Source organism: Neomonachus schauinslandi, chromosome 12 (assembly GCF_002201575.2).
Source record: "Neomonachus schauinslandi chromosome 12, ASM220157v2, whole genome shotgun sequence".
NCBI lineage: Eukaryota > Metazoa > Chordata > Mammalia > Carnivora > Phocidae > Neomonachus > Neomonachus schauinslandi.
In genome coordinates, this window is record NC_058414.1 from 86,705,722 (window position 1) to 86,726,618 (window position 20,897).

The 20,897-nt window shown below is 37.7% G+C and overlaps 1 protein-coding gene across 3 annotated transcripts in view; it reads left to right on the plus strand.

The window, feature by feature from the left end:
• Positions 1-20,897, plus strand: part of EXOC4 (exocyst complex component 4) — a 747,671-nt gene that overhangs the window by 312,284 nt on the left and 414,490 nt on the right. For all 3 annotated transcript variants that reach the window (XM_021692997.1, XM_021692998.1, XM_021692999.2), the window contains exon 10: positions 11,171-11,267. In XM_021692997.1, coding sequence (XP_021548672.1) covers positions 11,171-11,267 — 97 coding nt within the window. The remainder of the gene's footprint in view (positions 1-11,170; positions 11,268-20,897) is intronic.

A 20,897-nucleotide genomic window follows, 5' to 3' on the forward strand; every position in this document is an offset into this window, starting at 1 on the left:
AAAGAAGATTGGTCACCTTGGCATAGACTGAAAGCAGGGAAAATCCCTAGAAAAACCAGGTTTGTTGCCAAAATAAACATCCTCTGGTTCATGTGAGAAAATTTTAAAGTGAGACTTTAGTTTAAAATGAGTTCCAGTTTGGTAGTTCTATTAGGTCAACTAGCAGAAGCGAGTGCTAACGTATTCTGATGGTACCTACCTTTAAGCCAGTCCTCCAAGAATTGTTACAGATAAATTTCTAAGGAATATGAACTTAAATAACACACACACATGCACAAATACATATACAAATAAATATGATACATGATACATAAAGAAAAAAGAATCCGGGAACAAGATTCAACAGAGGTGGAAGACAAAAGAATTAAGTCAGCAAAGATATTCAGTATTACAGTTATGAGACACATAATATTGGCTTATCTAACAATATTATTTTAATTAATAACTTTCTGCCATAATGACTTCTGCATGTTAAGTCGTTTTCTTGCCTTATTGTAGTGTCTATATATTTTTAATGTCTGTGTCATATTCCAGTTATACATACATACATACACATACATACATGCGTGTTTATATCACTTATGTATATGTTGAGATATGTGTAGATTTATAATCAGTTCCCTGTTATTTTGCATTTTAAGTGACTTTTTAAAAGTTTAAGATACTGTTCTGTGATAAACATTCTTGTTGCCAAATTTTTTTTTTTTTAAGGTTTTATTTATTTATTTGACAGAGAGAGGTAGCGAGAGCAGGAACACAAGCAGGGGTAGTGGAAGAGGGAGAAGCAGGCTTCCCGCGGAGCAGGGAGCCCGATGATGCGGGGCTCGATCCCAGGACCCTGGGATCATGACCTGAGCCGAAGGCAGATGCTTAACGACTGAGCCACCCAGGCGCCCCTCTTGTTGCCAAATCTTAAGTTCACCCATGATGGTGTTTTTTTTTATTCGGGGTGGGAGGAAATGCCAAGAACTGGAATTATGGGGTTAAGTAGTATGTAAAATGTTAACTTTGAAGGTTATTTGCTTTTTAACCATCATGACTGATAAAATGGAGAATAAAAATTTTGAGAAGTGCATGCTGGAAGCGTGCCAGATGAATGTGGAGGAAATAAGATTGGAAAAATTCACTACTTTTTGGTTTGGTTTGGATTTAAAAAAATGTATTAGACATTGTAGAGCTGCAGGGGATGGGCAGTCTGGATGGATTAAAACACTATTTTTTTAAAACAATTTTTTTTTTTTTTTTTTTTTTCTGAACATAGGGCATACACAATCCTATGTTATGCTCTATTTATGTAGAAACAGAAAAAAAAAAAGCACCTGCCAGCTGTACTTTTGAGTGTTGATCATGTCATGGCTCATGCTTAGCTGTCTTGGAAGACCAGTTTTAATTCTGTGAGAATATTCCAAGAGCTGTTGCCTAGAGTGGCTGGAAAGTTGACTGTTGCTGAATAAACCTAAAGAGTGACTGTGGGTTTGCTGGTAAAGTTATTTAATGCCACCTGTGCCTTAGTCATCCAGATGCTTCCAATGAGCCATGAAATAATGCTGTTTCTGTTTGGATGCCAGCACTCATTATCTTTGTCAGGAAGCTAAATGCTACCATGGTTTGCAACTTGTATTTTGACTCTAAATTTGTCTTTAAGGAGACCTTTATCTGTCTTCTTACAGTCATTTTGGGTTATTATACTTCCTACCTGTCACATCAAGCCCTTCAAAATAATTTCTTTCTACCTTTGGGCATTCTCAGATTTAAGCACATTTCTGAGCATGAAGATAGTGACAGCATTTAACAATACCACTTCGTCTATATGACCTAGTGTATCTGTGCATCCATCATTTCCAGAGGCCTGGGCTCCATCGTAGGCCATTTCACAGGCAAAATAAGATTGATGGGCTCAGTCTGTTTTCAGCTTGATGCTTATCTGCACCATAAATTCACCACTCAGCTGGCAAGACATCATTGGACGACTCCTGACTAGTCCAACATACATGTTAGGTCAGCACTGAGATGGGCTCATCTGATTAGAGAACTTCGCTGCATTCTGTCATCCTTCATATCACTCTTGGCTTTATTTTAACAAGAATAGTGAGCAAACAGTAAACTCTGCAGCAATCTGAAACTTGAGTGAGGAGAGAATCTTCATGGTCGGTTTTAATCATGGTTGATGAACCAGCACAGACACTTAGTTGAAACACTATAGATAGCATAGAGCGTTTCCCACTTGTACCAATTTCCAGAGGCTTCTGCCCTGCCGTCACGTGTTACACTAGTAATGCTTCCTCAATGATCCTTCAAAACAGGGCCACCCCTACAAGGGGGAGATCTCGGGCTTGGGGGGAAAGGGTTTTTCTAGAGAACAAACTACTCATACTTCCTTTGTGTGCTGCTCATCACACACTACCTCCACCCCCTCACCCCCAGCACCACCCACCCAGGTTTTCTAAATAATTAGTTTATTAAAGAAAATAACAGCAATGTACATTAGGGTGTAGACTGTTTGGAAAACAGTCTGCCACTTCCTCCAGATGTTAAACATAGAGTTACCATATGATCCAGCAATTCAAATTCTAGGTATATATTGAGAATTGGAAACCTGTGTCCACACAGAACTCGGATGTACATGGATGTTCATAGGAACATTGTTCATAATAGCCCAAAGCAAAAATACCCAAACATTCATCAGTTGGTGAAAAGATAAACTAACTGTGGTATATACATACATTGGAATATTAATCGCCTTAAAAAGAAATGAAGTACTGATAAATGCCACAACATGGATAAACACTGAAAACATGCTAAATGAAAGAAATCAGACATGTGATAAGTAAGGGAGAGGACTCCAGCTTCCACACATGAGAATCTTTGAGCTAGATATACCCGGCTTGCCACTAAAACCTATTTAGTAGATTCAAGATAATTAAAACTAGGGAATCTGTTAGTGGAAGGAGAAGAAAGAATCAATGCAGTCTCCTTATGTAGCCTTAAAATAAAGTGAGTTGGAGGATAATGTCACTAAGATAGGAATGATTCTCAAAAATGGTCAATTAAAGTTCCCTTGTGCCTTATTGATCAACCATTTAAAAATATGCATGTAGTGCCTGTGGATCCTCTGGTAATTGGCTCATATCTTACATTTTGCTCTTCGTAGAGCATGACATTTCAGACTCCATTAGAGAAACGGTCAGTCCTGTTACTAATGGAGCCGCCTTTGACTTATGCTCACGGAAGAGCTCCAGGTGAATACATTTTACTGATGGCTTAGAGTGAGCTATTATTAACCTTAAAATTTTTTCTTTCTTTTTCTTTCTCTCTTTCTTCCGTTCGTTCTTTCGTTCATTCTTTCTTTTGTTCTTTCGTTCCTTGTCATTCCATCCTCCAAAACATCATTGAATTTATTGTTAGGAAGATAATTAAGGATTTTTCTTGTTTTGTTTTGTAAGCCAAGATACCACCCCAGAATAATAGCTTATTATAAAATTCACTTGTTATTTGGGAGCTAGAATGTATTCAATTTTCAAACTATAAAAGAATATGATTTTTATTTCTATTTCTTTATAAAAATTATTTCATGGTGAAGCAACACTGTTAGGTTACCAAAAAATAATTATTTCATGGTCTTTAGCCAAACATCTGGGAGAGAGGATCTGACTTGAAGCAAAACTCGGACGAGGTGTTTGCTTCCTAGCAGGCTGCTCACATTGAGATTCCAACAGACATAAGGTACTGCACGTTCATCTGCTGTACTCCTCCTTATACTTCAAAACATGGACTGTCTCACAATAACTTGTCATTAGGCGATCTCTAATTTAGATCCTCTTTCTGTACATTATGCTTTATACCTACGGGTGACACAAGAAAGGGACCAAAAGGAGTTTCCCCTTTTTCCTCAGGGCTGAGGTCCTCGGACTGTCCTTTATTTTTTTCCTTTCTCATTCTCAGCCCACCTCCAAACTTTGCTACTCCCTAATTCTTTACTACCAAACATCTAACTTACTGTTTCACCCCACCCCATTTCTAACTCAGGGGAGGGTTTCCTGGGGTGACCACAGGGAAGGCAAGGAAAGATACAATTCTAAGCCTGTCCCTGTCTAAATACAACCTCCATTCGTTTTCAGTCTTCTCTCCCTCTGACTTCAGCCATCAATATTCTTATCTGAGAGAAACCCCCACCTGTCAGCTTGCATTGCCTTATTGCCAGTCAAGTCTTTTCCAAATCTCATTTATTTCTTATCAAGCCTTGACCCATCTATGGTCAATCATCTGACTTTCTTTCTTATCAGAACCTTTGACTCCTTTTCCCCTGTTCTTTTGCTACAACCAGCTAGTAAATCCTCAACTCTAACTCTCGGAGTCTCTCTTCTCCACTCTTATTTCTGCTCTAGAATATTCCATAATAATATGGTGCTGCTACAGATTGCAGTAATTTCCTCTCCCCTGGGCCCTCAGCAGTATGGAAGGATTATCAAGAAATCCATCAGAAGTAACAGTAAAAGACAAAGCAAGGGAAAGTTACTGGAATTTTCTTAAAAAGGGTAAGCAGAAAAAAATGGGCTTCTGTCAGTGTTTTGGGTATTAATAGGCAAACTCTCCAAAGTTCCCTCCCTGAAAGGCTGGACCCTTTCATGTCTTCCTACCTGCATGTTCCTGGGCCTCCAAAGAGCCCTAGCCAGTGGTTTGGAGTTGAAGGGATCATTATACTCTGCACTGGCTAGTCAGGAGAGATGGGGAAAAGTAAAGTTAGTTCTGGTTCTTGCTGCTGGGACTATATTAGAGAGGAAGTGTTCTTTCTGGCCTCAGTTGGACCATGAAATGTTTTCCCCCCAGAATCATTGTTTATATGATGGTTTTATCTACAAAATGTTGTTTTTTTCAGGCTCCACTTACATTTTTGATCAGAGAGGCATTTTGTGCATTGACTTGGATAACCAACTGTTACATTTAGTGTTGATTCCATAGAAAATGCATTTTATGTGTCAGACCACCATAAAATCAGGGTTTACTGCTCCCTGGTTTAGAATTTTGCTGTATCATCCATCATCTGTGTCATTTTTTTTTCAACCCGTGAGTTTCTTGGAACATAAAGTGATACTAAGTGCATTGTAGTGTATATATAGTTGAGGAAAAATAGTTTAAATACTGACCCTGCCATTTGTGATTTTGATTTTGAGCAAGACTCTGTACTCCTCCTCCCACGCCCATGAGCCTCCATTTCTTCATCTCTGTGTTGGGTAATAATAATACAGGGCTATTACTAGGATTAAGTGAGGTATTTTATTTTATGTGAAGGGTCCAGCACAGTACCAGGTTCCTGGTAGATGTTTAATAAATGAGAGTCCCCTTCCGGCCTCTTGACCTTCTTCCTGCGGACTCTGTCTAATACTTGACACCTGTCTTATCTACACAGTACAACGTTAGAGCTGCCCAGGAATAAAATGTAATTGAGCAGAGAAACATAGACAAGGCATTTACTCCTCTTATGGTGGGGATAACTAATTTGTTTCTACTTGGAAGATTGTTTTCTACAAATAATATCTTATTATAATTTTTCAGCATTTTACTAAAACATGCATTCCTTACTTAGCATACTTTATGCAAAACACAACTGCTGTTTGTTCCTAGGTGGTCTGTACTTAGAATTCACTAGATCTGAAAGAGACATTATCATTTTTTCGGTTTGTTCGTTTGTTTATTCATATATTCATTCAACAAATACTTACTGAATGCTTATCATGTGCCAGAAACTATTATAAGCACAGGAGATACATCCATGAACAAAATTATATTATTGTTAATAATTATAGACTTGGTGTGAGTTGAGTCCAGAAGATGATCCTTTCCTTGAAAGGGTTCCAAAGATTTTCTTCCCAGGTCCGACAGCGACTTACCATGAGAAGTAGAATGTTACCACCAATCTTGATTTGCTTGACTTGACCCTAATAGTAAGTTATTCGAGGGTAAGAATAAGTATTGTACTTCTCTTTTCTTCCTAATCTAGTACCAAACCCCAAGTTCATAGATAGATAGTCCCTAGTCACAGGTTGGGCAGTGGTGGTAACACAGCAACAGCATTAAGTCCTAATGATAATCTGTGCTTTTGAATGGGTACTTGCTAAAGAACTTAATCTAAAAGAACAAGGTGACAGCTGTGAATTCAGGGAATTCTTAGACCATTCAGCAGGCACTTAGAGCCAATTAAAGACCCTCTTTATTGATGCAATCAATGCATTTTCATAATCCTTCGAAAGTGTTTATGAAGCAAAGTATTTGCTGTAAAAAAAAAAAAATCATCTTCACTGTCGTTCTTTACAATGTGAAAGGGCCACGTTGAAATCCAGACCATATTAAACATGTCAGATAAGGTATGCTGTTTTTAGTGGCTCAACCCGACTGACCATCAGACTCTATACTGTCTTCTTCTAAGCACTTGGCACAGACAATTCATAATCTTTACATCTATAATTTAATATTGGTTATTTTTATGCTGTTATGCTGTAAGTGTTCTCAGCAATTTTCTAACCTTTCACTGCAATAATCCCCCCAGATAAGACAGACATATTCTAATTGCTCCTGTTAATGATATTGACTCATACAGTGCTGCCTGAAGTAGCAAGAATAACATTCTGTAAATTGGATCTTTTGTGTTTTAGTTTATGTTCCAGTGATGTTTTGTGTGTGTGTATGTGATCAGGTAGATCCTTAACTGCTTGGTCATTCTAATGAGAAAAGTAGACCATTTATTTGAGATATACTGGGTGTCAAACAGTGTACTGAATCCCCAGGAGTACGTTATCACCACAGGTCTTTGAAAGAGTTAATTTCAGTATATATTTTATAAATGGGAAAGCTAAAGCTCAGAAAATTTAAATAATTCTATCACACTTCCACTATTAAGTAGCCATCTGGGGTCTGACACTGATCTTAGTGATTTTTCCACTGTCCCCTAGACCTGTCAGCGAGGACGTTTGTTTCTATTTCTCAGGCTGTGGTTTTCTTTTTCTGTTTTATTAAAATGACTATATTCATTGTAAATGACATCAAATTCCAGTTGGGAAGAATCAAGGAAGAAACAAGTTGAGGAGCTAATGACTTCTGTATGAGTGAATTATCCAAGAAAGGCCTAGGTTGTGAGCCCTGATATGCTGTCATCCCAGCAGCCCCTGCGTGGCCTCCGTGCCTCTTGCCAGGTGTCTGCAAGAGCCTGTCAAACCATTGTCCTCATTGTTAGAAACTGAAATATGACTGGGGCACTTCCTCTCCTTTCTGCACAAGCTATATTCTACTTGTAGTACAACTGTCGGTTTCCTTTTCTTTCCAACCACCCATCATCATTCAGCAATTTTTCTGGTGCCCATCACCCGGCCTCTGACCGCTGAGATCAGACTGTAAGCATAATGAATGAAGGTGAAGGAGATGCTCTGGCCCGTGCGTGCTCTTCCTGGGATGGAACATGTTCCCTCGGAACGCTCGTGACAGCGGCTCCCAGATTAGTTGATTACAGGAAGAGAGGCGAGTCTTGTTTCTCATTCAGAATTTTGAAATGCTAGACTAAATCTCAGAGGATTCGACACTCGGACCATATGGTCTTCGGCCGTGGTCTTTACTTTTGGTTCTGACCTGTGTATTTTCAAGAATATTTTCCCTGGCTTGGTGCTGATACTGGTAATTGAGTAAGCTGGATTTGGACTTGCAGTAAAGAGGAAATCTCATCAAGTGCAGGGTAGGTAGGGTTTGCGATGGGCCTGGAAGCCTATAATGAGGCTCCTGTAGGAGGAATTTTGGTTGGGGGTTGAGGTATTCCTGCCCAAAGTTTACTTTTGTTCAGTTTAACCCCACTCTGTAAAGCAGTAATCATCTTTCTGGAGCTAACAAGGAACAAATGCAACTATTTAGTTTCCAGCCAGATGCTAGCCCTCATCCTTCCTTTTCACAGCCAAATCTTCCTCTCGCTGACATTTCTCACAGCCCATGGCCCTTATTTTTGGTATTGTATCTTTTGTTATCTATGTTCCCTATATGATTGTCATCAACAAATGTTTATTAAGTGCACCTGTTACCTGTAAGGCTCTGGGGATACAGAGGGGATTGCTTGTGTTTGTTAGGTCTTTGACAGTTCCCAAAGGACTTGCACATATACTCTCTCATCTAATTCCAATGACATTCTACTAAGGTCTCCAATTCTTCCTTCATTCAGCAAATGTATGCTTTTAGAACCACTTTCCAGGAAGTTCCATTCCAGGTAGGAAAATGTTACATAAGCATTAGAAAACAAGTGACAATACAGGTGACCGATGTTGAGGTTATTTTATATAAAATCACTGCTAATGGAGTTTTGGGCATTGGGAGAGGGCCACTCAACAGTTTAAGGCTAGACCTGGTGCCTAAAGAACTGGTCGGAGTGGGGCAGGGCCCTCCAGATGGAAGCCAGGTGTGGAGCAGGACACGGCGAAGCACCCACAGTCAGTGCATTTGGTGTGCCCGAAGCTGCTACTAGTTTGACTGGAGCTAGGTTCATCAGGTCTGAATATATTTATTGAGTATCTAAAATCATAGAACCTACAAATTTTTAGAAATCATTGGAGATCTTGTAGTCTAACTCTCATTTGTCTTTAAAAGAGATGCCCATCTTCCGTAAATGAATGCATTATATTGTTGTGTATATTTATTTCATAGGAAGTTATTTACATTGCGCCTGGAGTGCAGAGTATAACCTGTTTATTTTCTACCCATATACACATGTTTCCTTGGTAATTCAGTACTGACTTCGTTTTATGATCTTAGAGAAGTGTTGATAAAGAAGATCTGTTTATTCTGTTCTGTTTGTTTGGAACCATACCATGTGACTTTTAGAGGAGGGTTTTGTGAAAGGGGTAGTGTTTATGATAGTCTTGATGCTCTCCTTTTGCAAAACCACTGACTTAGCAGAACACTAATATCTCTGGTGCAAATATAGTAATACAAGATGGATTTTTTTTTCAAATGAGAAAAAATAGTTCATGATTTTGAATCAAGAGCTGTACATTCCTTTATATTTTCTGTTTTTCTTAAGAAAAGCCATGCTGTGATTAGTTGGTAGAAACAACTGATTCAAATGGGATTTGTCTAGACTCTGATGCCTCTGGGAAGTCTTGATGATCCGGGGTATGGATTTCTGAGGCTTCACGTGTTTTTATCAGTCAATCTCCACGATACCTCAGAGACCATTAAGATAGATAGTAAATCAAATGAGATTTAGTTGTGTTTGGTATCATGCAAAGAGCTGTAATTAGAAAGAAAATGTTGAATTTAGAAAAAAGAAAAATATTTTAAGTGTAGGCTGTCAGAATTTTGAGGAAGCCCAGGAAATAGCATCTATCTTTACTGTCAGATTCCTGAAACATTAAGAAATAACATAAGGTAGATGGAAGGTGAAATTCCAACTTTTATACTGACATAAGCTAGACTGGAAGATGTGGTCTAGTTTGAGAGCCAAATGAGTTTGCTAACTGAACATGAAAATTAGACAAATTTACTCACCCACTTACAGAAGGGACTAGACCACTTCATCCTTCTCTGAACAAAGCAAGAACTTTATTGTTCAACTTTGCAAGACAACACTTACCATCTGCAGGCATTCTGGTTTCTAAAGTGGAATAAGGAGGTTGCTGAGACCTGCATGCTCGGCTTTGTCTTCTCAATTTTACCAGGGGAATTACTTCACTTCCCCTAGAGTGGGTAAAAGACAGAGAGAGGCCAGGGATTACATTAATTTTCATTCTCATAGTAGGTAATATGAGTAGTGTGTGTGGGAGGGGGAGCATTTCTCCCAACATCCTGAGATACACATTTTTTCACGTTTTAAAGCAGCTGAAATTAGGATGTTATCTTAAGTCAATGGCATCTTCATGGCTGTGGCCCAGAAGACAGCCAAAATGAGTTGTTTTGCATCAGTTGGTGTGAGCTGAGTGGATATTCCTCATACCATGAGCCTTCAATGTTTCAATTAATGAACCTCTTAAGGATAGGTTGAGGAAAGATTATGAATTTTGGTCGGTATAGGAACACCTTCCCTTTAAATCTTCTGATAGCATCAAGTGCATATCAACATTAAACCTTGCAGAATCAGTATCAGCAGTTGGAATAAAATACTAGTACACTCCTTTAAGAAACCCACTTAGTGACACCATTTAGAAAACAAGGATATTGACAACTCTGAGTCATTAAGAAAAGCTGGATTCTGAAAATCATGTAGTTTTAAGAACACCTTAATTTATTTTTCTTATATTTCTGTATTAAATGTGTGTGAGATTTATGGTAAACATCTATTTATTTTAAAAGTCTTAAAGCCTTAAAAAATCTTAAATATTTACTTATAAATTATATAACCTACTTGTATATATTTAAACTGTAAGAAGCTTTTTAATGAGAAAAGAAAACCTTCTAGGTAATAAGGAAGCATTGTATAGTTTCATTAGCAGGATTTTTAAAAAAATTAGTGTTAGTAGTGTATCTTAAAATTGGTGGGGTCTTAGATTTGATGAAGTGTGGTCAGGTTAGGTTTATATGGGTCTTTGCTCTAACCTTTACAGCCCTGGACAACCTTGAATACTACTTCCTCTTTGGGAAAGTTTCACGTGCTATGCTATCTAAGATGGACACTGGTGATTGTAGATCTAAAAGATTAACTGGATTTGCCCTACACTGTTTCTTTAAAAACACAATTTATTTTTTACTGAGCTTCCAGTGGAGCTTCACTCCAGTGGAGCTTCACTCCAGAGTGAAAATGCTGCTCTACAGTTTATGTAACGAGGAAGACTGACTGGATCCAGTCACTCAAAATAATTGTATAGGTTTGAAGGCAACTGTTTTCAATGATAATCCTTCCTGTGATAGCATAACATTCATCTCAATAGCCTTGGTTTATTTTTTTGTAAAAGTTCTAATAAGCTGGGGCGCCTGGGTGGCTCAGTCGTTAAGTGTCTGCCTTCGGCTCAGGTCATGATCTCAGGGTCCTGGGATCGAGCCCCGCACTGGGCTCCCTGCTCAGAGGGGAGCCTGCTTCTCCCTCTCCCACTCCCCCTGCTTGTGTTCCCTCTCTCGCTGTGTCTCTCTCTGTCAGATAAATAAATAAAAAATCTTAAAAAAAAATGAAAGTTCTAATAAGCTAAATCTGTCTTCTTTTTCCTGAAAGGGGGTCCTGATGATAACTTAATTGAAGGTGGAGGAACCAAATTTGTCTGCAAACCGGGAGCCAGAAATATTACTGTCATATTCCACCCATTACTAAGGTAAGTCGAATCCTATGTACTTACTGAAAGTCATTATTTTCATTATTTTTGCTGACGTACTGAATGCCAGGAGGTCAGTCAGCATTGAAACAAGTCCTAAATAAATAAATAAACAAGACAAAACAAAAACTTGTTCCATTTTTAGGGCTTCACTATCAAAGTTTGTCAATAAAACCAATAATGTCAACTCCGCTAAGTACCTATTTGTTCTCTGGAGTAATACTCCATAAATACTTTTTTATAATTTTCTTTGTTTCCTACTCCCTGTCCCTGGCGCCTCTCCCTCTCTCTGTCATTGTCCCTCCATTCCCTTCTTTATTTCAGGGAGTGGCAACTTATATGGCCCATAAGAGAAATCTAGTCTGTCACCTGGTTTTCTTTTTTTAAATAATTTTTTCTTGACACAGTCATGCTCATCTGTTTATGCACTGTCCATAGCTGCTCTGTGCTACAATGTTGCAGAATTGAATATTTGCAAGAGAAACCATATGGTCTACAAAGCCTAAGATGTTTACATTTAGGCCCTTTACAGGAAAAAATGGCAGACCCATGACCTATCTCCCTAATTTATATTAATGACTCAGATATCCTCTGAGGATTGGCAAGTCTTGAAACAAATATGACTTATAAAAACTGAAAGACATTATAGCAGTCATGTATATGGTTTCATATATTAAATGACAACTCGATGCTGACTGGATTGAAATCTGTTATATTTTTATTGTGGAGCTATGATTATAAAAAAATAAAAATCTGTGATAATTGCATTTTAAAAACTTCTAAGTCCTAAATACCTTTAAAAAGGAACTTTTTGGGAAGAGAGGAAAAGGGAGTTATTTTTCAATGGATCTCTAAAGTTTTGGTTTTGCAAGATGAAAAATTTCTAGAAACCTGGTTACAAAACAATGTGCATATAGTTAGCATTACTGTACTGTATACCTAAAAAAGATTAAGATGGTGAATTATATTTTAAGCGTTATTGGCCACAATAAAAAAGTGTACTCTTTGAACATAGATATCCAATATAATATTAATTGTATGTTTTCTCTGCAATGAACCAATATATATTTTTGCTTTTTCCTATAATGGACCAGAAACTCTTGGGTTCATTTAAGGTTAGCTGCCTCAGATCATCACATTAACTTCCTCAGGTAACTTCTATAATATTTGAGGCATTTGAAGTAACAGTTAAGCAAATACTGCTGAATTGTCCCGATAAATATTGAATATACTTTTCTAAAACATAAGCAGTTTATTACTGGAATTATCCTTATCCTACCTTCTCATTAACCAAGACTTACTAAATCGAAATCATTAGAACTAGTTCAATTTAGATCTCTTACCTAAGCAACAGGTTTAAAAATTGTACAGGAATACTTCACCCAATTAGTTTTAAATGCAGAAACACAATATGTAAATTAAACAACAAAAAAATCCTTTCATGCAATAACAAGAGATTTTTAAAGAAGCATTATTAATCTTTTGAAAAATCTGTTTTAGCAAACATTTGCAAAAGTAAATCATATAATTTAGGAATCCTGGAATTAAGAGAATTAAGACTATTCCTCTATAAATTTAGTTGATTTTCTATATAAATACATAAATTACAACATCTAGATTTTCTAGATTAAGTAACAGTGCTCATATTTATTACACCTGACTTTGGTAATTGGTTTAGTATTCACTCTCGTCTTCAATTAAATTGATTTCTACTTAGTTAAAGTTGCTAATTGTTAGGAAAATGGGAAAATACCTTAATCATTATAGGCATCTTCTAACCTAGATTTAATGCCATAATTTACTGCTAAGTTACGCCATGGCATGGATAAATGTAATCCTTATGCTTAGGTTTGTTCCAAAGCATAGAAGAAGACCTTTGGAAGTTTTTTAGCTGTGGTTGTCAGTCACTTTTCAGGAGATTTTTTTTCTCTATAAACTTTTTTTTTTCCCTTTATAAATGTGAAGTTAGGAGATTGGGGAAGAAAAGTTACCCTTATCTGACAGTTAATAAAATGCATTTTTGCTAAAGTATGAGTAGAGTTTAATGTATTGCAATTCTTAACAATTATTTTTTAGCATTTATCCTTCTCTACAAGCGAGTTGTTTTAGGACTTGATAATACTCATACTAGTTTTACTCACTCGATTGGTCTCTACTTTCATTCTGAATGTTATTATTGATTAAAAGTTTTGTTGCATGATACAGTTTACATTCATTCTCTGTGTAACTCTTAATGGAAGTCACAAGAATATTATGGGGTCTGCGAGGTAAGTTAATTACTTTCTCAGCAGGTGATCATTATAGACTTTAAATTAGCCTTTGGCTCAAATTGTAACCTTGCTTCTCAAACCTGTTATAAAGTCTCAGCTGAAACCTCAAAATGGGCTTATGGAATTTCAAATGATTAAGATCTTATAGTTTTGGTTGTTTTTTTTTTAATTTTAGTTTTTACACTTCAGCATTTGTTGATTATTGGATTTATTATTTCTTCTAAAGCTTGGAAGTTTAGTTTTGGTAATGAGGAGAGTCAGTGTGCATTATACTAGTGCATTTCATTTTTACTCTATATATTTAAAGTTTTCTCATTTCTCCTGTAGCCATTCATTTATTCATGATCGACAAATGTATATTGAACACTTACGGTGCATGTTTTCCCTTCTCTAAGTTCGCTGTGGACTCTTCTTTAGAAATAGTCATTCTTATTTTTATGGGATTATTTAAATAAAATATGCATACATATATTTTCCGTCCTTTGGAATGCCCCTCATTTTATTTCCATGCTAGCTCAAAGTGAATGTGATTTAGCATATTACTATTTACAAAACCGTATAACCTAGTGGGAGAGTTAGCATAGAATAATTTGAAAGATGGGGAATTAAAGCACAGGATTTGAAATTTAAAGTGAAAAGTGCAACAAATTAGGTTCAGATCCAGGTTCCTCTGTTCAGTTTTACTCACTGATTATTTATTGGGCCCTGATTCTATGCGAGGTCCTGGGGAAACGAAAAAATAACATCAAATCCTTGCCTAAAGGTATTCCCTTGGTAGTTGCATGGGCGGCAAAAACTGAGAAGCCCCAAAACTCCAATGACTGGTGAGGACAGAGATGAGTGGGATCTCTTGCACCAGGAGGTAGATGACTGCAGCCTTTCCCGTACATAGTTGGACAGTAGTGGGCCGGTGCATAACCTTTCACCCAGCACTTGGCCTCCTTGCGTGCTTCTGCTCAGATGCAGGGACTCCTCGTTTTCCTCTCCTAAGTCCCCAAACTCTAGTTCAGAAGGAACTTACTACAAGTTGGCTTTTATCAGCCATTTAAACACTGTCCTTGTTTTCTTGCACTGTCTCTCTCAGGGAGCTGAGATTTTTTCCATGGGAATGGAGTTTTCGTTTCCCTTTGCTACTTTTCCCCTACGTCTAGCGATACTTGTATTCTGTCTTCCTGAAATGCTGCAGGTGGCTTGTGTATACTTCATTTATTAAAAATGTCCTTTCCATCATTTTTATTTAGTGGGCAGCGCATTCTTTGCTGCATAAAAGTTTCCTGTACTGAAAACTTGGAACCACCCTGTTCAAGAACACCACACAGCACATTCCTATTACGCTGTTTTATATATTCTCAGCTGTCATTTTTACTGTTCTCCCATAAAATCATTGTACAAGGTCCCAGATCTGGCAACCTTGCGAGTTTATTTTTGTACTTTTCTTCTAAGTACTGCAGTTTCTTCCCTAGGAAATCTCACAGGGTGTCGGAGGCAAATCTACGGACCTCCAGTCTGTTCACTACCCCTTAACTCTGCTGGCCCCTTTTACTTGTTTATTTAATGCTCTTCCTTACTATTTTCTCTTTCTGGGTAAGAAACCAGAAAATTGTCTCAGAGAATGATGTTTTAGAAAAATGAGGTCTATAGCATTATCTTGCTTGCTTTATTCTTAGCCTAACAACACATTGTGTGAAACTTAAGCCTAATGTAAGCTTTTGATGGTAAGAGTTTATCTAATCAGTTTTGCTACCTCTGGTTCTAAGTGAACAAAACATACTGAAATGAAGAGGTTTCTGCTTAAACCTAGGTAGATTCTGAAATATTTTCACCAAAATAGAGACCCTGAAAATGATAGGCTGAATAACTAGTACCACCCTCACTGACATAGTTGCTGCTTTTTCCTTTTCTCTGAAAACAGTCAAGAGGAATGGATGGATTCACTCTAATAAATTCTTTTATAGGCCTTCAATTTGGGAAACACAAAGAAAATACGTTAATGGTGGATTCTGAATGACGGTATTTCTTTTGTCTAGAGCAGACATGCATTTGGATTTTTTTTTTACACAAATTATTTTTGAGTAGTTCCATCATGGTAAACTTTATCAACAAAATACACATTGTTGAGGTATCAATCACAGTTTGACAGAGTAGCACTTTGTAGTTATAATTAATATATAATGTAGCCATTTCTGAAAATTTGAAGTTACCTTGTGGCTGCTATTTGTGGGATTTTGCGGGGAGGGGCAGAGAATTTATTTCTCCCTTTGTTTTTTCATTTATCACTATTCCTTATTCTCTAACCCCCCCCAGCAGAGAATATATGGTTCCTTAGATTGTTAGTACAGTTCCTTCATATAGCAAAAACTGAGTGACAACAAAAATTATTCCTTTACCAATCGAAATGCTTACAGCGTCTAAAGAATTTAAAAACACTCTCAAGCTTTATTAATCTCTCATTTATTTACTTATTGCATGCATTTGTGATTGCACACCTTCTGGGTCAGTAAGGCAAATTGGTGGGGAGTGCTGCTCTTGAAAACAAAGTTATGCCCTTGACTCTGTTGCATTCAACCCTCCTACAGCTGGAGGCTTTCAGTTTCAAAGGTAGAATCATCAAAGAGAAATAGTGGGATTTCATGTAGCCCATCACTGTTAGAGAAACAAAGATCCCTAGTCTTGAGAGCTGGGACAGGTCGGAGTACGGACACCTGAGTCCAAGGAAGCATTCTCACTGTGTCCTGACATGACCTCTTCCTCTTCTTATAGGGACACCAGCCTTTCTGGATTACAGTCTCACTCTTATGACCTCATTTAACTTTAATTATCTGTTGCAGAAAATGTACATTAAATTTTGCAATTAGAACAAACTCAGGAAATTAATTTATTAAGTGACTAATTTATCATTCTTTTAGCACCGGAGCCAGTGTTTAGATGGGAAGGAGTTTTGTGTATTTCATGAGAGAGAGATAGACCACTGAATGTGGGCTGGGGGTGGGGGTACGAGTGATCACATTTTAATTTTTGTTGACCAAATCCCTGTGTGTCTTAGTTTTCCATATCTATAAAATCAAGGAGTTGGTTGGTCTGGATTTTGCTTTCTACCTCTCAAGTTTGTGACTTTGTGACCAGGAAATGCTTTTATAATATTTAAGGACTCCAAAGGCCTGACATTTTAAAATTTAAAAGTCCAAATGACAATGTGTTTCTTTTGCTTATTTGCTTCAACTAGCTTTTAAAAGACATTTGGCTCTTTAGGGTAATGATCACTTTGCATATATGAAGTACGTTTCTTATGAGACAATTGAAGAACAGATGTTTGCAGTGGGGTGACTTGGCAGAGGTAAGAGGCTGGAGACAGAGTGGATGATGATGGTATTTAAAGTTGCGAAAATGTCACTGATGCTTCCTCCATTGAACACAACTCGAATATTGAATATCTGGGCTGTGAGCGTTTTTCACTATTTATTATCAGCCACACTTCATTAAAATCAGACAGCAATTAAAGGCTTTCTGGGCAGAACAAAAAATGAAATATTCATTGGTCAGTAAGGAGTAGGTTGGCATTTAGATTAGTTCGGGGGATAAAACTTCCTGGCAACTTGAGCTATGACGATGGTCAGAATTTCTGTGGTTGGCTGTGTGCCTTTTTTAAGGCAAATGGCAGTAGAACGAGTAAACGTTATCGTCACATGTAATTGTGTTTGTCTCTGATTACAGAGAAGAGTAACTTCTAAAAGTTAATCCTGTCAGATGTAGCAACTGCCAGTTAGCAGCAGTGTAGGGAATTGGTTAAAGGGTCGCCGGGGCCTGGCTGTGAAATCGCTGTAATTGTTAAGCAGGGCTTGAAGTTAGGAGGTCAGGAAGTGGTTGAAACCAAACCTCAAACGAGGAAAGGCACCAAAATTGATTATGCCATTAACGTAGTAGGTTATGTTGCTAAAAATGATATTCCAAAGTAAATCACAATTGTGATTAACACTTGGCATTTTATATTTTTTGTTTTATTGTAGTACTTATCACGTTGACAATACTGGTAGATCCAAGGCATATAAAATTCATTGTTATAATTAAGCATTATAAAAATCCATTTGCTCATCCATTTAATAAAATTTATTGAGCACTTACTTTGTGCCAACTCCTCTCCATCTAAGTCTCTACCCTTGTGGAATGTAGTCTGGTGGAAAAATCAGACAGTAAAAAAGTAAACTAATACACATAGAAAACAGTATCAGGTGGTGACAGTTTTAGGAGGAATGAGGGATGAAAGTGAGGAATTTGAATAGTGACTGCTGGAGGCGGGGGCATTATTTTAGTTAAGGCGCAGTCAGAAGAGCTTTCTGAGAAAATGACATTTGGTCAGACTGGGAAATGAACTACCGGAGGCGGCTCTGTGAATAGCTAGGGCCGAATGACCCGGGCGGGGGAAACGGTAGGTGGAAAGGAAGAAGAGGAGATGTCGAAGGAACAGTGAACAGACTGACGTGAAGACGGGTATGTGTTGCTGACGTGCAGCACGTGTTGGGACAGATACGTGAGGAGTTTCGTACACGGGTAGTCAAGGTAGTCAAAACAACAAGGAGGGCATTATATTTAGATTTATAAGAAGCATTTGGGACTAGATCTGAAACTTCCAAAGGTTTTGAAGGCTTAGAGAAAGCCTGATAAAGTGACTACCAGCAAAAACTATTTTCTGAGATTTATCTTACTGGATGTGAGGCACTCAGGAAGCCCTGTTTGGAGGGGTGAAGTCGTTAGCACAGCTCTGTTTGGGATAGTGAAAAATCTCTGTCCCTCCTGATACTCGTGTCTCCTGATAGGGAAAATAAATCTTAAATATGTAGTCCACTTTGATAATATTATCCAGAGATACTGAGCAAATGTTATTAGGCCATTAGCTTATCAACATGTTATTAAGGATTTATTCCATGTGACATTCTAGATACCTGAGAGTTTTTACAGAGTGGTTGTGGCTGAACTATAGGTTGTTTTCTCCTAAAGAAGTTTGGTTTGGTGGGCTGCTTTGCAGAAGGCCTGTGGGGTTTGTGTAATAAACTTTGCCAACAAATCTAATTCTTTTTCTTATAGAAAATAACTCTGGGTAATCACTGAACTCCTTATGAATTTTGTATATATTAGTCTAAACCTGGCCTAGCGCAAAAGATCTTTCCAACTTTTTGGCACTAACTGTTGCTCGTAAGTGAATGAATTTGGTAAGACCATTTTAGGTCTTCAGACCTCCAAATCTGCATTCCTGTAACAGCCTAGATCTCTGCCCTTCAGTCTTTTTTTCTCACCTCCTTTCCTAACATTACTTCTACAATAAAGGGAGGAGAGCAGTTCAAATGTATCTTCTACATGAACGGGGCACACAATAAGTAACTTGTTTAAAGAATTAATGAGTCAGGGGTGCGCCTGGGTGGCTCAATTGTTAAGCGTCTGCCTTTGACTCAGGTCATGATCCCAGGGTCCTGGGATCCAGCCCTGCATTGGGCTCCCTGCTCCGTGGGAAGCCTGCTTCTCCCTCTCGCACTTTCCCTGCTTGTGTTCCCTCTCTCGCTCGCTCTCTGTCAAATAATTAAATAAAATCTTAAAAAAAAAAAGAATGAGTCACTTGGAAGGGTGTTTAGCACGTCTGTTGAAGTGAATGGTTTTTTTTTTTTCTTCTTCAGATACCAATAAAAGTTAAAGGAAAATTTTTTTCTTTAGTAATGATACTGAAATAGATCAGTCTTTCGTACCTAGAAGTGGTATAATAGTGGGTGGTTTCTGTTTTGTTTTTCTGTATTTTGGTTTCTTTTTACTTCTGTTGTAGCTAAAAAGTGTTTGTTAGAGGATGAAATACAGAAATATAAAGGTGAACTTTATATTTCCTTTCTTTTTACAGCGTTGATCCTAAAGTACTACTCTTGTAGCTTAGCTTTGTAGTTTGTTTTTAGTAGTTATTTATTGGAACCCTAGATACTTTGTCCTTTCACCTTTACTGTCTCTTATTACTACATTGAAAGCTTATGGTTGTATGAAGTACTTTTGCTTTATCATTCTTTCATAGATCATAGAAGCCCCTTCCCAGATTATAAAACTCTTTCTAATAGAAGAAGCCTTGCTTTAAAAGCTTTTTTATTTAGCCTCTTCTGTTTCTGCTAATTTTTTTTCACTTTTATTTAGAAAGTGTGCAATAGTCCCTGGATCATTCCTTGATTATATATATATAGAGAGAGAGAGAGAGAGGAAGAGAAAGATAGAGAGAGGGAGAGTGTGTGTGTGTGTGTGTGTGTATGTTTTGAAAGAGGGATTTAAGCTTGATTATTTAGAGTAAGCATGAATGTCACAAGCTGAAATAATTCTGTATTTCGTTTCCCAACATTTTATTTTTGAGAAATGCACAAGAGTAGGATACCTGTGTTTGATGTGTGTATTGGTATTTGGCAGAATATTATTCTGAGTGTTCACAGGTATGTGATATTTTTATACAGATACATGTTTATTCTTAATGAGCTAAAACTTATATAGACATTTTGAAAGATGCTAGTAATTAGACAGTCTAGCAAATAACATTGTAGATCATACATTATTCATGCATGGGAGGAAATGTGGCTACCCTATTGCATTTTTATGAAACATATTTTTTTTTCCCCTTGTCCTCAGAATTATGAAAACTAGTGGTATATTTTCAGACTGTCTGACCCGTGAAGGTCTGTGAAGCACTGAGTAGTGGTACATTGAGATTTCAAACCCCACATCTGAGCAACTGCTTTTGAATGTATGTGAGAAATGTTAAAGGCTTTTAATCCTCAAATTAACTTTCGGAGATTAAAATTTATTTTTCAAAGCTTTTCTTTTACTTCCGTATTTTCAGACTATGGTATGTGGTATATGGCTGAACACTGATTGTGACTAACTGGCAATTTTATGTTACCGACTGAAATGGAGAGATGATCAAGGCTCCAACCCAAATACAAATTCATGTTTCAATGACAACAATAAGAGAAGTGGGCATGGGGGGGGGGGCGGAGCAAGATGGCGGAGGAGTAGGAGACCTGGATTTCCTCTCCTCTCAGGAATTCAGCTGGAGAGGGATCAAACCATTCTGAACACTTACAAACTCAACAGGAGATCGAAGAAAAGAAGAGCAACAACTCTCTCATCAGAAAAGCGACCACTTTCTGGAAGGTAGGACATGTGGAGAAGTGAATTGGAGGCGATATTCGGGAGGATAGACGGCGGGGGAGGGGCCTCCGTCGGCCGCTTCTGGCAAGTGATAGAACCACGGAGCACAAAATCGGAAATTTTAAAAGTCTGCTCCGCCGAGGGACGTCACTCTGGTGGCTAAGCGGGGGGTGGAACCCTCCGGGACAGTGTGGTCTCA